General features: G+C 50.7%; 2 protein-coding genes across 8 annotated transcripts in view; one reads left to right on the top strand and one right to left on the bottom strand.

Moving 5' to 3' along the window:
* Window positions 1–12,536, bottom strand: part of LOC311596979 (intestinal-type alkaline phosphatase) — a 33,497-nt gene extending 20,961 nt beyond the window's left edge. For 4 of the 5 annotated variants that reach the window (XM_084780944.1, XM_084780948.1, XM_084780945.1 and 1 more), the window contains exons 1-2: window positions 4,196–4,312; window positions 1,742–1,892 (exon numbers count right to left, since the gene is read on the bottom strand). Coding sequence is in view for 1 of the 5 variants with exons in the window: in XM_084780942.1 (XP_084637068.1) it covers window positions 11,926–12,022; window positions 12,112–12,180 (166 nt within the window). In the remaining 4 variants the exon portion in view is untranslated. Of the gene's footprint in view, window positions 1–1,741; window positions 1,893–4,195; window positions 4,313–11,925; window positions 12,023–12,111; window positions 12,194–12,400 lie in introns of those variants that run through there. The other variant, XM_084780942.1, reaches the window with a different exon arrangement.
* On the top strand, window positions 4,026–9,537 carry LOC311596980 (intestinal-type alkaline phosphatase 1-like). 3 transcript variants are annotated; one of them, XM_084780953.1, is made up of 14 exons: window positions 4,510–4,765; window positions 5,115–5,151; window positions 6,043–6,139; window positions 6,226–6,342; window positions 6,456–6,571; window positions 6,793–6,967; window positions 7,036–7,208; window positions 7,445–7,579; window positions 7,673–7,745; window positions 7,849–7,983; window positions 8,069–8,260; window positions 8,475–8,591; window positions 8,682–8,983; window positions 9,407–9,537. In XM_084780953.1, exons 1-14 carry the CDS (start codon window positions 4,710–4,712, stop codon window positions 9,413–9,415), a joined length of 1,734 nt encoding a protein of 577 aa, XP_084637079.1. In that variant the 5' UTR covers window positions 4,510–4,709; the 3' UTR covers window positions 9,416–9,537. The 3 variants fall into 3 exon arrangements, with proteins under 3 accessions (XP_084637080.1, XP_084637079.1, XP_084637078.1); XM_084780952.1 differs by having other exon boundaries at window positions 8,682–9,529; XM_084780954.1 differs by lacking the exons at window positions 4,510–4,765; window positions 5,115–5,151; window positions 6,043–6,139 and adding an exon at window positions 4,026–4,126 and having other exon boundaries at window positions 6,195–6,342; window positions 8,682–9,529.
* Window positions 12,537–13,790: the final 1,254 nt, after the last annotated feature.

The following is a 13,790-nucleotide window of genomic DNA, read 5'->3' as shown; positions in this document are numbered from 1 at the left end:
AAAGACAAAAATGCAAAAATTAAAAAACAATTAAGGGACTTGAGGGACGGCTCAGGGTGGTAAAAGTGTTTGTCATTAAACCTGATTCACCTGAGTTTAACAAAGGGTCCCTCACATGGAAATGATGGACATGGCACAGGTAATCCACACCAACAGCCCAGGAGCTTAACTAATGACATGGCCAGTGCTGGCACTCCTAGGCACCCCTTCCACAGAGTAGAAACGTGTGCGTATAGAAAACTGACCCTGCACGCTCACCGACACTTTATACATGAAGGCCAAGGCTGGAAACAAGCAGCAATCCTTCAGGAAGTGAATGCTCAGTCACACGGTGATGCATCTCAGCCATGTGTCCTGGCAATGATGACTGGCCAACTCTGAGAGAATCATGTCATGTGAAAAAAGCCCTTCCAAAGTCCACAGATAGACCCGGAGGCTATAACCTACTAGAAGCAACAGACTCTGAAGGTAATGGGTCCAAATATTAGCTCTCTGAGGTAAGGGACAGAAGATGAGGTGTGGGAGGAGGAGGGGAGGCTACAGAGGAGTCTGGAGGGGAAGGAGCTGGGTGGTAACTTGAGCAGAGTGGCAGTCATATAAGTGATAAGGTTGACTAGGGTCTCAACCTCCGCCCCCCACACAAATAATTCCTGTCAAACTGGGGAAATAGGAACGACATCCATAGACAGAGTCATGGGGGAAACTGAGTGAAATGTATATGGTTCTCTCCATATCATTTATTTTAAAAAGAATATTTTATTATTTTTTATGTGTATGAGTGTTTTGCCTACATGCAAGACTGTGTACCATGTATGTGCCTGGTGCCCATGGAGGCCAGAAGAGGGCATTGGATCACCTGCAACTCAGATGGCTGTGCCCCGCTACCTGGGTGCCTGGAATGGAACTAGGTCCTCTGGAAAAGCAGCCGGTGCTCTTAGCCTGTGAGCCCTCTCTCCGACCCTTTATCTTGTTCCTTAAATGACATGTGACTCTAGGGAGTGAAATGTCTCCACAGGAAGGCAGAAGGAGAAAACCAACTCCACAAAGTTGTCCTCTGACCTTCACGTGGGCATACCCACATTTCGGCTACACACACAATAATAATAACAACACAAAATTTAAAAAGTGGCAGGTGGCTCTGTAGTAAGGTCAAAACTTCTACCAAAGCAGGATGTGCCACATCAAAGGCTTCCTGTCTGAAGACTGTGGTGTTCTGAACCTTTAATTTATAGCCTGATATAAAACTAATTAAATGATTAAGGCTTGCTCACTAGCGAGTCATCTCTGACCTTTAGTCCAGGAATTTTGTTTCCCAACACAAAAAATGCTTAAGAGACAGGAAGCACAGTTACTCTGACTCCATTGCTACAAATCAACTGATCCAACTATCCAACATCAATATCCATAATTGGTATTTGCCAATTAAAATACTTTTCTAGTGCTGAGGATCCAACCTAGGGTATGGACTCGGTATGCCAGTTATGTACCTGTGCTGAGATAGTTCCTCAGCCCCCCCTAGGCTGGTCTAGAATTTATGGCAATCCTCCTGCCTCAGCCTCTTGGGTGCTAAAGTTGTAGTTATTAGCCTCTATGCTTTGCAATAAGCACTCTGTCAACTGCTAAACCCCTATACCTCTTGACCCTGTATCATTTCTTGACAAGCGTGAAAAACAATAGATGTACCCTAACGAAGCTTGATAACACAGCATTCCGGGTGGCAGCTATGGAGGTGGTTAAATACCTGTTGTTTTGTAGCGTTGGCAACTGAACTTTGGGCTGCGAATGCTAGGCAGGTGCTCTGCTGCTGAGCTAATCCCAGCTCTATGGTGGTGGACACTGTTAGGACTCCCCCTAGGTCTTGCTTCTGTGATTTGGAATCAGCAGGCACAGATCTGGGGTAGAGATGAGAGAGAGGGTTCTGGAAAGCTCTGCCCGAGGGAAGGCAGGGGCCATGGGGGGCACCGTGGGGCAAGTGAGGGTGAGAGGAGGCTTGGGAGTTAGGCCTGTGGCCCTGGGTAGAAAAAGATGAACGTAGCTGGGGAGGAAAACTCAAAGAAGGCTCTTTTCTTTTCCTTTAATCTTTTGAAATATGTTTAAGTGTACCTAAAAGCATATACAATAAAAAATTTCACCATCTAATTGGTTTAGCTTATATTTTATTTTATTTGAGACAGGATTTTACTTTGTAACCTTTGCAGTCCTGGTACTTGTTACATAGACCAGGCTGGCCTGGCCTCGAACTCACAGAGATCTGCCTCCTCAGTGCTGGGATTAAAGTCCTGTGGTACTATGGCCACATGGGTTTTCATTTTTGCCGGGGTTTAGCTGACTGCAAGGTAGGATGACCTTGAATACCCAGTCCTCTTGCCTCTACCTCCTAACCATTCCCTAGGATTTCAATTGTTTCTAAGAATTTGACTTCCTGGAAACCTCCTACACATAGAGTTATGCAGCACTGTTAGCTGTGTGTGGGTCTGGACCTCTTATCCAAAGAACTGAAAATAATTAACTCACATGGGCTTTCCCAAGGAGCAGGATAACTTTGTTTAGGGTGAAATGAGATTAAAGAGGGATTGCCTGGCCGGGCGGTGGTGGCGCACGCCTTTAATCCCAGCACTTGGGAGACAGAGGCAGGTGGATCCCTGTGAGTTCAAGGCCAGCCTGGTCTACAAAACAAGTCCAGGATAGCCAGGGCTAAAGAAAAACCCTGTCTTGAAAAACAAAAATCAGACCAAAAGGGATAGCCTGGGCTGCCCGAGTAAGGGTACTCAACGGCCCCACTTATTGCTTGGCTTTTTACGGAGTTCCAAAGAAAAAGGAGTTGGTCACCATCTTTGTTATGGTTTCTATGGCTGTAGAGACGCATAACTACAGCCACTGCTATCAAGGAAAACATTTAATCAGGGCTAGCTCTACAGTTCAGAGGCTTAGTCCATTATCATGATGAGAAGCATGGCAGCACGCAGGCAGACATGGTGCTGGAGGAGCTGAGAGGTCTACATCTGGATCAGAAGGCAGCAGGGAGATGGAAGAAGGAGGGCAGGAAGGGGGGAAGTGGGGGAGACAGAGAGACAGAGAGACAGAGAGACAGAGAGAGAGAGAGACAGACAGAGAGAGAGAGAGAGAGAGAGAGAGAGACAGACAGACAGACAGACAGACAGACAGACAGACAGAGACAGAGAGAGACAGAGATAGCGAAAGAGAGAGACAGAGACAGCGAAAGAGAGAGAGACAGAGACAGAAGGGGGGGCGGGGGAGGGAGGGAGAGGCTGAGAGACTGGACCTGGCTTGAGCATCTGAAACCTCCAAGCCTGCCCTCAGTGACACGCTTCCTCCAACAAGGCCACACCTAATATGTCACTCCCTATGGGCCTATGGGGCACACTTTCATTCAAACCACCGCAGTACCTAAGGGGTGTAGTCTGGTTTTTTATTTGGATTATAGGTGTCAGGTCATACATTTTCCTGCTACCCATGTCCCTTCCCACAGTGCATCTGACTTTAATCATATGCACACCCAATTATGCACAGACACAATATAGGACATACAGACTCTTCCTGAAACGTTGCTTGGGGCACAGTTTAGTTTTACTGCATGTGTACCCAAACCCGTTCAGGCCAAGTTGGCCTCTACTCTTCATGCCTAGGAATGTTGGAGAATACACTTGAATACAAACTTGTCTGAATTTGACTGTTACCAGTGGCAGGAAACTTATACGATTGGTCAAAGATGGGAGAACTTGCAGGCCAGCACAGGCGGGGTGTCAAGGGGTTCTGAGGGTTCTAGCAGGCAGATTGTGCAGAACCCACAACCCACCTAACTCCTGCTTCTTCACACTCATGAGTACTGGATTATCACTGTGAACAACACATCTTTTTTTCCTTTCTGCTGCTACTTTTGTTTGGTTTTGTTGAGATATGTCAATTGTATATTATAATGGTTTCATTATGACATTTTCATATGTGTATACAATGTATTTGATCAGATCCCTGCCCCCCCCCCCCCGCCCTTTTGAGGTAGATGACCTCTGCTGTGTATATGGAGTACATTTTGCTTAGCCATTCATGCATATAAAATGCTATTACAACAAGAGTCTTCTCCATTGCCATAAGAAGAAGCCTGGAGGTGGGTAACAAATACTGAAAAGAGGGTCACTTAGCTCAAGGATTCGGAAGGTCAAGAACTGGCGCTGACCTCAGCTCTGTTCTGCGAAGAGCCCCCTGGGGATGTCACAGGGCACATGGCAGCACAGTGCTCTACTGCATGTGAGAGGAGGCTCACAAGGAAAGCTGGGACCCAGAAAGGGCTGGGGCTCTGGTCTTACTTTTTCATTATGCCATCATAGCAGCACCCTTCTGGGTCCCAGGAGAACCACATTAACCTCTTCAGAGGACAGCGATCCCACTGACTCAGCCACCATTCACTCCTCTTCACCTGCCCCCCCACCCCCCCAACCCCCGCCCCAAGCCCAGCCTCACACTTAGGACTGGGCTTGCAACACCTCAGCCTTGGTGGGACACATCTAACCCGATCTAAGCCATAGTATGTGCTCCCTGACTCTTGGTTGCCGTGAGTCATGTGACTGTCAATCTTAGGCCAGAGGTCTAGTTGTCTGAAACACTGCCTTTTTTAAAAATCTATTTCTTCTAGCATTTGAAATATTCTATTTTAAATTATGGCCGTGTGTGGTGTGTGCAAATGAATTCGGATGCCTGTGGACACTGGAGGCAGTAGGTCCCCTTGGAGCTGGAGTTACAGAAACTTGTGAGTCACCTGACACAGGTTCTGGGAACCGAACTTGGGCCCTCTGCAAGAACAGTAATCACTCTTAAACTGAGCCATCTCTGCAGCCCCACTGAGCCGGCTCTTACATTTTTATTAATTTACAAAGCGGTTTTAAGATGGCATGTTTTCACACAACATTTGTTTTATTTATTTCTCCCCTTTCTTCCGCATTACCTCCCCCTCCCCTGTGCCCTCTCACCCCCAGTGGTCCCCTCTCCACTCCTATGTCACAAGTGACACTTTTAAACTTTGCTGTTTAATTGAGACAGTGTCTCCTTAAGTTAGCCCAGGCTATCCTCAAACTCAATCCCCGTTTTTGACTCCCCAGAGCTGAGATTACGGACAGGTGCTGCTGTAGGCAGCTGGTAAGGCCTCTGCTTTAATTCCTATTCCTATCTCTCTGAAGCATAACTGCTAAATTGTAGAAATACTTTTGAACCTGCCTCTTACTCCTTATCAGAGGCTGCTTGGGTGTGCCCAGGGCTGGTGGATAATACAGTCACCCTCAGGCCCCATCTACCTGCCTGAGGGAACAGGGGTCACTCTTACTGACACAAGCTTGAAGTCTGCTCTGAAAAAATGCAGCCAATACCACATCTAGTCCAAGACAGCAGTTCCGCTCCATCCTGCCACACACATAAAAGACAAACACTCAGGGATCTACAGGGCAGGCCCAGCACACTACCAATAACTGAAGACATGGACAAGGGTGCCCCCTTAGGTAGTGCCATCACCACTATTTGTCCCACATAGCAGTCACTTTGAGGCCACATTCTGAGTGTGCCACCTGCCTTAGGCAAAGCTAGTGAGAAGGCAGTTATATTGGTAGGGTACTCAGGCCACTCTCTGTGTTTCCTTCACTTTTACAGTGAGCATCCTGGATCCAGGAAACTAAATCCAAGTCCTGGCTTAGGCTGGGTGCTCAGAATCCCATTTACGTTCAGCTCCAGCTCCCTCCCAGGGAGTGTGAGGAATTCCTGACAAGACAGCCACAAGAAGTGGGTGGCCCAGCAGCACACAGCACAGGTTTCTCTTCCAGGATCAGTTGCCCCTAGCCTCCCATCCAACCTTCAGGAGACACAGGATCCCTGGCCTAGCCACACCCTGAGAGCCAGACTTCAGTTCACAGGACAGAGGTGGGGCCAGGGTGACTTTGCATCTAGGGGAGGGACGTGAACCCTTTACAGCCATGGACAAAGTCCTCCTTTCACTCGAGCCCAGGCAGGCAAGCTGTAGCTGGTACCTTGGTTTTCTAGCTGGGCAGCCCACCAGTAGTCCCAACCATGCAGGGAGTCTCGGTGCTGCTGTTGGTTTTGGGTCTCAGGATACATATGTCCTTTGGCGACATCCCAGGTAAGAAGGCTTCTTTCTGACTCTCACAGAAGGACTAATCTGTCACCCACACTAGGACTAACATGGCTCTACTTCCTCTTGGCCAGAGGAGGAGAAGAACCCAGCCTTCTGGAACCAAAAGGCAAAGGAGGCCCTGGATGTCGCCAGGAAGCTGCAGCCCATTCAGACATCAGCCAAGAACCTCATCATCTTCCTGGGGGATGGTGAGTGTGTGAGGCTTGCCCACCCTAAGGGCCTTACAGTCCAGGCACTCAAGGCCACTGATGGGTCCAGAAAGGCCTGGGAGCTCAGGCTTAACCAGGTTCTGTTCCTTCAGGGATGGGGGTGCCCACAGTGACAGCCACCAGGATCCTAAAGGGACAGCTGCAACAACATTCAGGGCCTGAGACACCCCTAGCCATGGACCGCTTCCCATACATGGCTCTGTCCAAGGTGAGTACTGGAACATATATCTGGGATGTGGGATGTTTGGGGAGGGGGCTTTGGGGAGAGGGGGGAGGGAGGAAGGGTGCAGCAGCATTAGAGATGGCTGGAGAAGGAAGAATCCAGAAGAACTGGAGCCCAAGTTTACAACCAGGACTGGGTGGACATGTCCCAGAAGCAGGGACAAATGTCTACCAGTAGCACACAGCTGAGAGTATCTCTGTCACCAGACATACAATGTGGACAGACAGGTCCCAGACAGTGCAGGCACAGCCACCGCCTATCTCTGTGGCGTCAAGGCCAACTACAAGACCATTGGTGTGAGCGCGGCTGCACGGTTCAACCAGTGCAACACCACATTTGGCAACGAGGTCTTATCAGTGATGTACCATGCAAAGAAAGCAGGTAGGTTGGTGTTGGGCTTGGGAGCTATGGCAGGCCTGGACCACTGGATGATCTTCCATCATCTGCAGGGAAGTCTGTGGGAGTGGTGACCACGACCAGAGTGCAGCACGCGTCTCCAGCTGGCACCTACGCACACACGGTGAACCGTAATTGGTACTCGGACGCAGACATGCCTTCTTCTGCAGTACAGGAGGGCTGCAAGGACATTGCCACACAACTCATCTCCAACATGGACATCGATGTGAGCTCCAAAAGCCAGGGGGAGGGTTGGACTGAGGGGTGAGCCTTAGACTGGCCACAATCTCAGGCATAAACAGACTGAACTCCAGGTCCTCTGGAGTACATGTAAGGGAGCATGTGGACCGTCCAAGAGAAGCATCCCCCCAGGCATGGTGTGGACACAGAGGGCTGTCTTTCAGGAGCAAGTAGAGCGCTCATAAAGCCTTAACTCTACCTGTGCTGGTTCTCTGACCAAAGGTGATCCTCGGTGGAGGCCGCAAGTTCATGTTTCCCAAGGGGACTAATGATCCTGAATACCCAGCTGACCCTAACCAGGCTGGAACCAGGCTGGATAACAAGAACCTGGTAGAAGAATGGCTGGAAAAACACCCGGTGATGTGGGCTCCAGGGCAGGGGTCAAGGCAGGGCCTAGGGCAGCACTGTGCCTCTCAGGGCTATGTGCTAAGACTGGCTGTGTCCCCATAGGGGGCCCGGTATGTTTGGAACCGTCAGGAGCTCCTTCAGGCGTCCCAGGACTCAAAAGTGACTCACCTCATGGGTACTACCTTAGCCCTGCCCTGCCACCTCTCAGATGGCCTCCATTGGAGCCTCCCTCCCCATTTCCCAACTTGGTGGTCACCATGAATTCCTGTGCCCCTCAGGCCTCTTTGAGCCGACAGAAATGAAATATGACATCAATCGAAACGCCTCAGTAGACCCTTCCCTGGAGGAGATGACAGAGGTGGCCGTGCGCCTGCTGAGCAGGAACCCGCAGGGTTTCTACCTCTTCGTGGAAGGTGAGCGGTTGTACCTGACGGAAGAGAGGAGGGGCAGGAGTCCAGAGCAAACTAATGTATCTCCCACATCACTGGCTTCCTGCAGGGGGGCGTATTGACCAAGGCCATCATGCGGGCACAGCTCACCTGGCACTGACTGAGGCTGTCATGTTTGACTTAGCCATTGAAAAGGCCAGCCAGCTCACCAGTGAGAAGGACACACTAATACTCATCACCGCTGACCATTCCCACGTCTTCGCCTTTGGTGGCTACACATTGCGGGGGACCTCCATCTTTGGTAGGACAAGGGACAGTGTCAGGTGATGTTGCCTCAGGGCTATGGGGCTAGATATCGCTAGGCCTCAAATTTCCTCAACTGTCAAAATGACACACAGAGCACCTGCCGGGTAGGGATCTGCGAGAATTTAACCATTGAGCAGGCAAAATGAGCTCACTCGCCCACCAAAAGCTGCAGTCAGTATGAGGACAAGATGTCTCCTTCCTCCATGCAGGTCTGGCCCCACTCAGTGCTCTAGATGGCAAGCCCTACACTTCCATTCTCTATGGCAACGGCCCAGGCTACGCACTTAATTCAAGCACCCGGCCCACTGTCACCGAAGCTGAGAGTGGTAAGTGCCACAAGGTTGCCTAGCTGGGGCTGCTGGCAGGGGAGACGAGGGCAGATGGATGCTACTCCCCTGAACACTCTGTCTCTCTAGCTGAACCCTCGTACAGGCAGCAGGCGGCTGTACCCCTCTCGTCAGAGACCCACGGAGGGGAGGACGTGGCGATATTCGCGCGTGGCCCGCAGGCGCACCTAGTGCACGGAGTGCAGGAGCAGAACTACATCGCTCACGTGATGGCCTTCGCAGGCTGCCTGGAGCCCTACACCGACTGCGGCCTGGCGCCCCCTGCCGGCCAGAGCAGCGTCACCACCCCTAGCAAGACTGAAGTCACAAATGGTGCAGCTGGCCAGGCCACTGTCCTGCTGTCCCTGCATCTACTAGTCAGCATGCTGCTGGTAGTAGGGACTGCCGTGGTGGCATCCTGATGGTCAGGTCCCCTGCTGGGCTTCTCTGCTTGTTCCCTTCACTCCCACTAATTGTTTCCTGTTCTCTGTCAGTTCCATGTTCACAGTTCTCCACCCTAAGTTTTCACTGATTTTTTTTGCACCCCAAGTTGGTAGTTCTTTTATGCAATGTTGAGACATCAGCTCAGCCCTCAGCTCTAGGAGCCACCCCTGAGAGAACACTCTGGCCTTCAGAATTTGCTTCAGGCTTCTGCTTCTCAACGGCTGCCTTTGCAGGGGGAGATGCCAAATGGTACCTGGAAAGCTGAGGGCCATTGCTGTCCCAGACTCCCCTTCACACCATCACCCTTCATAGGGACACAAGTAACTTAGCTTTTCAGGCCTTGACTGGTCCCTATGCTCTTTCCATGACAGGAAATCTAAGCATTGTTCAAGGAGGCTGTGGGGTCTCAGCAAGCAGCCCAAATCAGCCCTTGGCCTCCACCTCTATCCACCTCAGGCTGCATGAAGATTCCGCACAGAGACTATTTCCTACCCTTGGGGTCGCCAATCCTTGAAGAGACATAACAACAATAAAAGTAACTGCAACATAAGGCGATGTGTCCAGTACTTTGTAGTAAGAAAAGCCCTGGATGCCTGGGGTGCAGGGTACAGGTGGAGAGGTGGGTAGTGCAGATTAGGATGTCAGAGAGGCCATCTAAGGAGGGGAGAGCTGGGTGAAAATGGAAAAAGTGGAGGAGTCACAACTTCCAGGCTCCGCTTTCTGATCAAAAGCTTGGCCACACACGGCTCAGTCCTTCCCTAAGGCCCTACCACATAGCTGGCTGGAGAGGCAGGGTGGGGATGGGGTGGGGCAGGGGTGGGGCAAAGAGGTCCGGTGAGCGCAGCCAGGGCCTGCAGTGTTGGCAAAGGCCCCAGCTGAGCCTGGACTTGAGAGCTGCAGAGAACCAAGGGGCTCCCCGATCTAGGTGGAGGCCAGGAGAGGCCTGGGAGACTAGTTTAGCATCTGTCCTACCCCTGAGAGTAGCTGTTGGCCTGGTCATGGTAGACCTGGTGCCAGTTCCTGGAATTCATCACTATCCTCCATGTCTCAGGCTCAAGATGGATGGAGACCAGTTAGCTCTCCCCAAGGTGGTCACGCCTGCCCTGGAAAACAAACATCCAGACTCTTTACCATCCCAGGGTGCAAGGACAGCTCAGGAGGACCCCAGCCTTTCCAGGCTCCCATGGCGCAACTGTGGGCATGTGACCAGAGGGTCTGGTCCCCACTGCAGTGCTCCCTGTAGAGATGGGAATTTGAAGGTCACCACATAGACAGCTCTAAGATGCTGGTGGAGGGGCCCCGAGGCAAGGAGCTGGGAGTGCAGGAGTGGGGGTCTGCAACCTCACCCTGGGGTGTGGAGGATGAGCTGGGACAGCTGCTGCAGATATTTCATAGCTAGCAACACCTCCTTGTCCTAAGAGAAGGTCTTCTGGAAAATTGGATAACAGCCACTTCCATTGCGGCTGTGGGCTGAGGGCAGGAAACAAAGGACCTTGAGTGCATGGGTATCTAGAGACACGGAGAGCCTTGGATGTCCCTGAGAAGATACCCAGGGTTCCAGGACCTTCCTCATATTGTCTGTCCACCAGGTCTGGACGACCCTCACATGAGAGTTGATCTACAGCAACTTCAGAGCACTACGTTGTACACAGAGATGACGTCTGAGACAGGGCTCCTTTGTGTAGGCTTGGCTGTCCTGGACTCACTTTGTAGACCAGCCTGGCCTCAACTCACAGAGACCCACCTGTCTCTGTCTCCTGAGTGCTGGGATTAAAGGCAAATGCTACCACGCCCAGCTGAGATGACGTCTTGCTTCGGGCGTGATTATACTCTTTGACACAGAGATCTGGGGTGGAGAGCAGGTGGACCCAGTCCTTACCAGTGTGGCCTGTCCATGTCCCAGCCCTAGCTCTGGCTGCTCTCATCAGCTAGCCAATGTTCGAGCTGTAGGATCTCTGGGGGTCTCCGCTTCACAACATCTGCCCCCAACAGGCTAAGAGGATGCTCTTAGGATGCCACCAGTATCTGCAGCTGGATGGAGGCTCTTCCAGGAGGTTGAGGGAGGAAGAGACTTCTTTGGGACCCTGAGATTAGATCTAGGGACATGTGGAATTCTAAGTAACACCATGTCCATTGGGGCTATTGCCTCTCCCTCTGACCTCCTTGCCTACGTGGTAGGTATTATGGCTTCCAAGGCTTGACTAAACCCTGTGAGTTTTTTTTTTTACCTCCCCCTCCAGTGCTCTGCCTCAGCCCAGTCTAGCTCCCCTCCTAGCACCAAGCCACCTCCCAGATTTCTGACAGCTGGGGAATTCTTGGGGACAACAGGCACACTAGCACACAGTGGGAAGAGTCTCTGGTCCAGTCCCATGGTCAAGAAGAATACAACCATGCCGTCCACACCTCATTCGGCAGCTGGCTGAGGATCACAGACTTTACAGCCAATGTCACTGGCCCACGTGTTCTGAACCCACAGCAGTAACTAAGGGATCATGGCTGCAGGGGCTCCTGCATCTTTCATGGGCTTCACTCTTGCTATGACACAAAGAATCTTCCTATAAGCCCCTGGCTGAGCCTGTGACCCTGCAGATGACCAGGTTCCCACTGCTCTGTGGTGAGCGTGCCTTTTGGTCCACACACAGGGAGTACACACTGTACCTGTCTGCTCAGTGGAGCAGCACTAGCCTTGGAGGCCCTTCAGTCAGGAAGGTTGAAAAGACCATGGGTATGGCTGAACCTTTGCCCCTGGCTCCTTAAATGCATGAGCAGACTTGGCCTGAGAGGAGAGACACCATCACACAACTGATGAGAGGGCCACTGGCTGAGTGGGGGCTGAGATGACTTCTAGCCACAGCCCACCCACCCCAGTGCCCAGGTGTTTTATACTTACCAATCCTCTGCCAGTTCTGTGGGCTTGGAATCCTGATCACGCAAGGTCTGCTGCACGTGACACCCGGGGAAAGAGGCGAAATGAAACAGTCTTTCATCTACAGGAAGCAAGATGATCACATTGGTTTTGCTTGTTCCTGGCGGAGGCTCCCATGGCAGAAGGGTAGAGAGTGCTTGGGGAACCTACCTGAAGGAAGCTGTGCCCCTGGGTCTCACAGTGTTCCCTATGCATGCTGGGACTTTTAGTGGTCCACATCTATCTCCAGACGCTGCTATGTGTTCCCTGAGTGTCAAGGACTGTCAGCAAACACTTTGTGAGCTGTCCTAGTGAGATCTGAGTGGTCAGAAGCAGTCAGGAGCCACACCTGCTCCCTTACAAAGAACAGACAGACCCCTACCACCTCACCACACCCAATCCCAATGTTAATTCAGTCTGGTGTACTCCAGCCCCAGGCGAAATTAAAAACATTTTTCACCGAATATATTCATTGGTACATTTTTGTTTGTTTTGTTTTGTCTCCAGTTTTGGTCTTTTGAGCCAGGGTCTCTGGCAGCCCAGGCTTTCCTCCTCTTGAATTTTTTTTCCAGACAGGGTTTCTCTGTAGAAACTGTAGCCTTGTAGACTAGTCAGGCCTAGAATCACAGAGATCCTCCTGCCTCTGCCTTCTAAGTGCTAAGATTAAAGGTGTTCACCACTGTGCCTGGCTTTACCTTGAACTTTTTGCTTGTTTGTTTGTTTGTTTTTGTTTTTCCAGACAGGGTTTCTCTGTGTAACAGCTCTGACTGTCCTGGAACTCGCTCTATAGTCTAGTCTGGCCTTGAACTCATGGAGATTAAGTGTGCCACCACTGCCCAGCTTCACCTTGAACTTTTGATGCTCCTGACTCCTGAGCCTTGAGATGATGGGCACCCTAAAGTCTATGTGGCCCTGAGGCCTGAACCCTGGGCTTCAGCCATATAGACAAGCACTCTGCCAACTGAGCCACAGCCCCAAGCATCTTATTTGTTTATCCCAAACTGCTCTGGACCATCTATTTAGCAAGGGATGGCCTTGAACTCCCCATCCTCCTGCCTCCATCTGCTGGGTGCTGAGGTCACCAGTGTGTACTGTCACACCTGGTTCTGTAGTCTGCAGTGGAAGAACTGCAACTATTATCCCCATAGTCAGGTGACTCAGACCTGAGGTGGACACAGGGATCCAGTGGCCCTAAGTGGTTGTCTATAGCCTTTAGGTATAGATGAACATCTTTTTGATCAGTACAGGTGACAGGTGGTCTGTGCCTGGTTTCCAATCTTTTGTAGACACATGAAGAATTTTCAGGAAACTGGGGCAAACCACAGCTCAGGAAGTAAAGGTTTCCACAAGAACAGCAGGAGAGGCACTTGATACTGTGCATCTATCACAAGAGCAAAGATAATGGCAACAGCAGATTAAAAATGGAGTCACTTATGTCAATCTTAAGAAGATAAACTATCAGTCAGATGTGGTGGCGCAAGCCTTTAATCCCAGCACTCTGAAGGCAAAGCCAGGAGGATCTCTGAAAATTGGAGGCCAATCTGATCTACAAAGTGAGTCCAGGACAGACAGGGCTCAGTTACACAAAGAAACGAAAAACAAAAAAATTCCAAAAAGAAACTATTGCTGTAGGTCATGGAGGGTGTGGCCAAGTGCATTCAGCACAATTGACACTGAGGCTGTGGACTTGATTTCAGATGCAGTGAAAACTGGGTCATTCAAGCATTGCTGTGGGCATGTAAAACATGCAGCTACTCTCTGTAAAATTGTTTACCAATTTCTTCAGTGTGCTGGGGACATACTTCAGTTGTCCCAGTGTTTACCAGACATGTATGAAATCATTGCTTGAT

The sequence above is a fragment of the Acomys minous genome (assembly GCF_964271855.1).
Source record: "Acomys minous genome assembly, chromosome: 4".
NCBI lineage: Eukaryota > Metazoa > Chordata > Mammalia > Rodentia > Muridae > Acomys > Acomys minous.
Note: the sequence above shows the minus strand (reverse complement) of the source record. Positions and strands in the feature narration are given on the sequence as shown.

What these genes read in the sequence shown, in the direction of transcription:
- LOC311596980 (XM_084780952.1), top strand. Translation starts at nt 4,710, where the DNA reads ATGCCTGTGGACACTGGAGGCAGTAGGTCCCCTTGGAGCTGGAGTTAC. An exon ending in AGCTGGAGTTACAGAAACTT is followed by an intron (nt 4,766 to 5,114) that starts GTGAGTCACCTG and finishes TTGACTCCCCAG; the next exon opens with AGCTGAGATTACGGACAGGT. An exon ending in AAAAGTGACTCACCTCATGG is followed by an intron (nt 7,746 to 7,848) that starts GTACTACCTTAG and finishes TGTGCCCCTCAG; the next exon opens with GCCTCTTTGAGCCGACAGAA.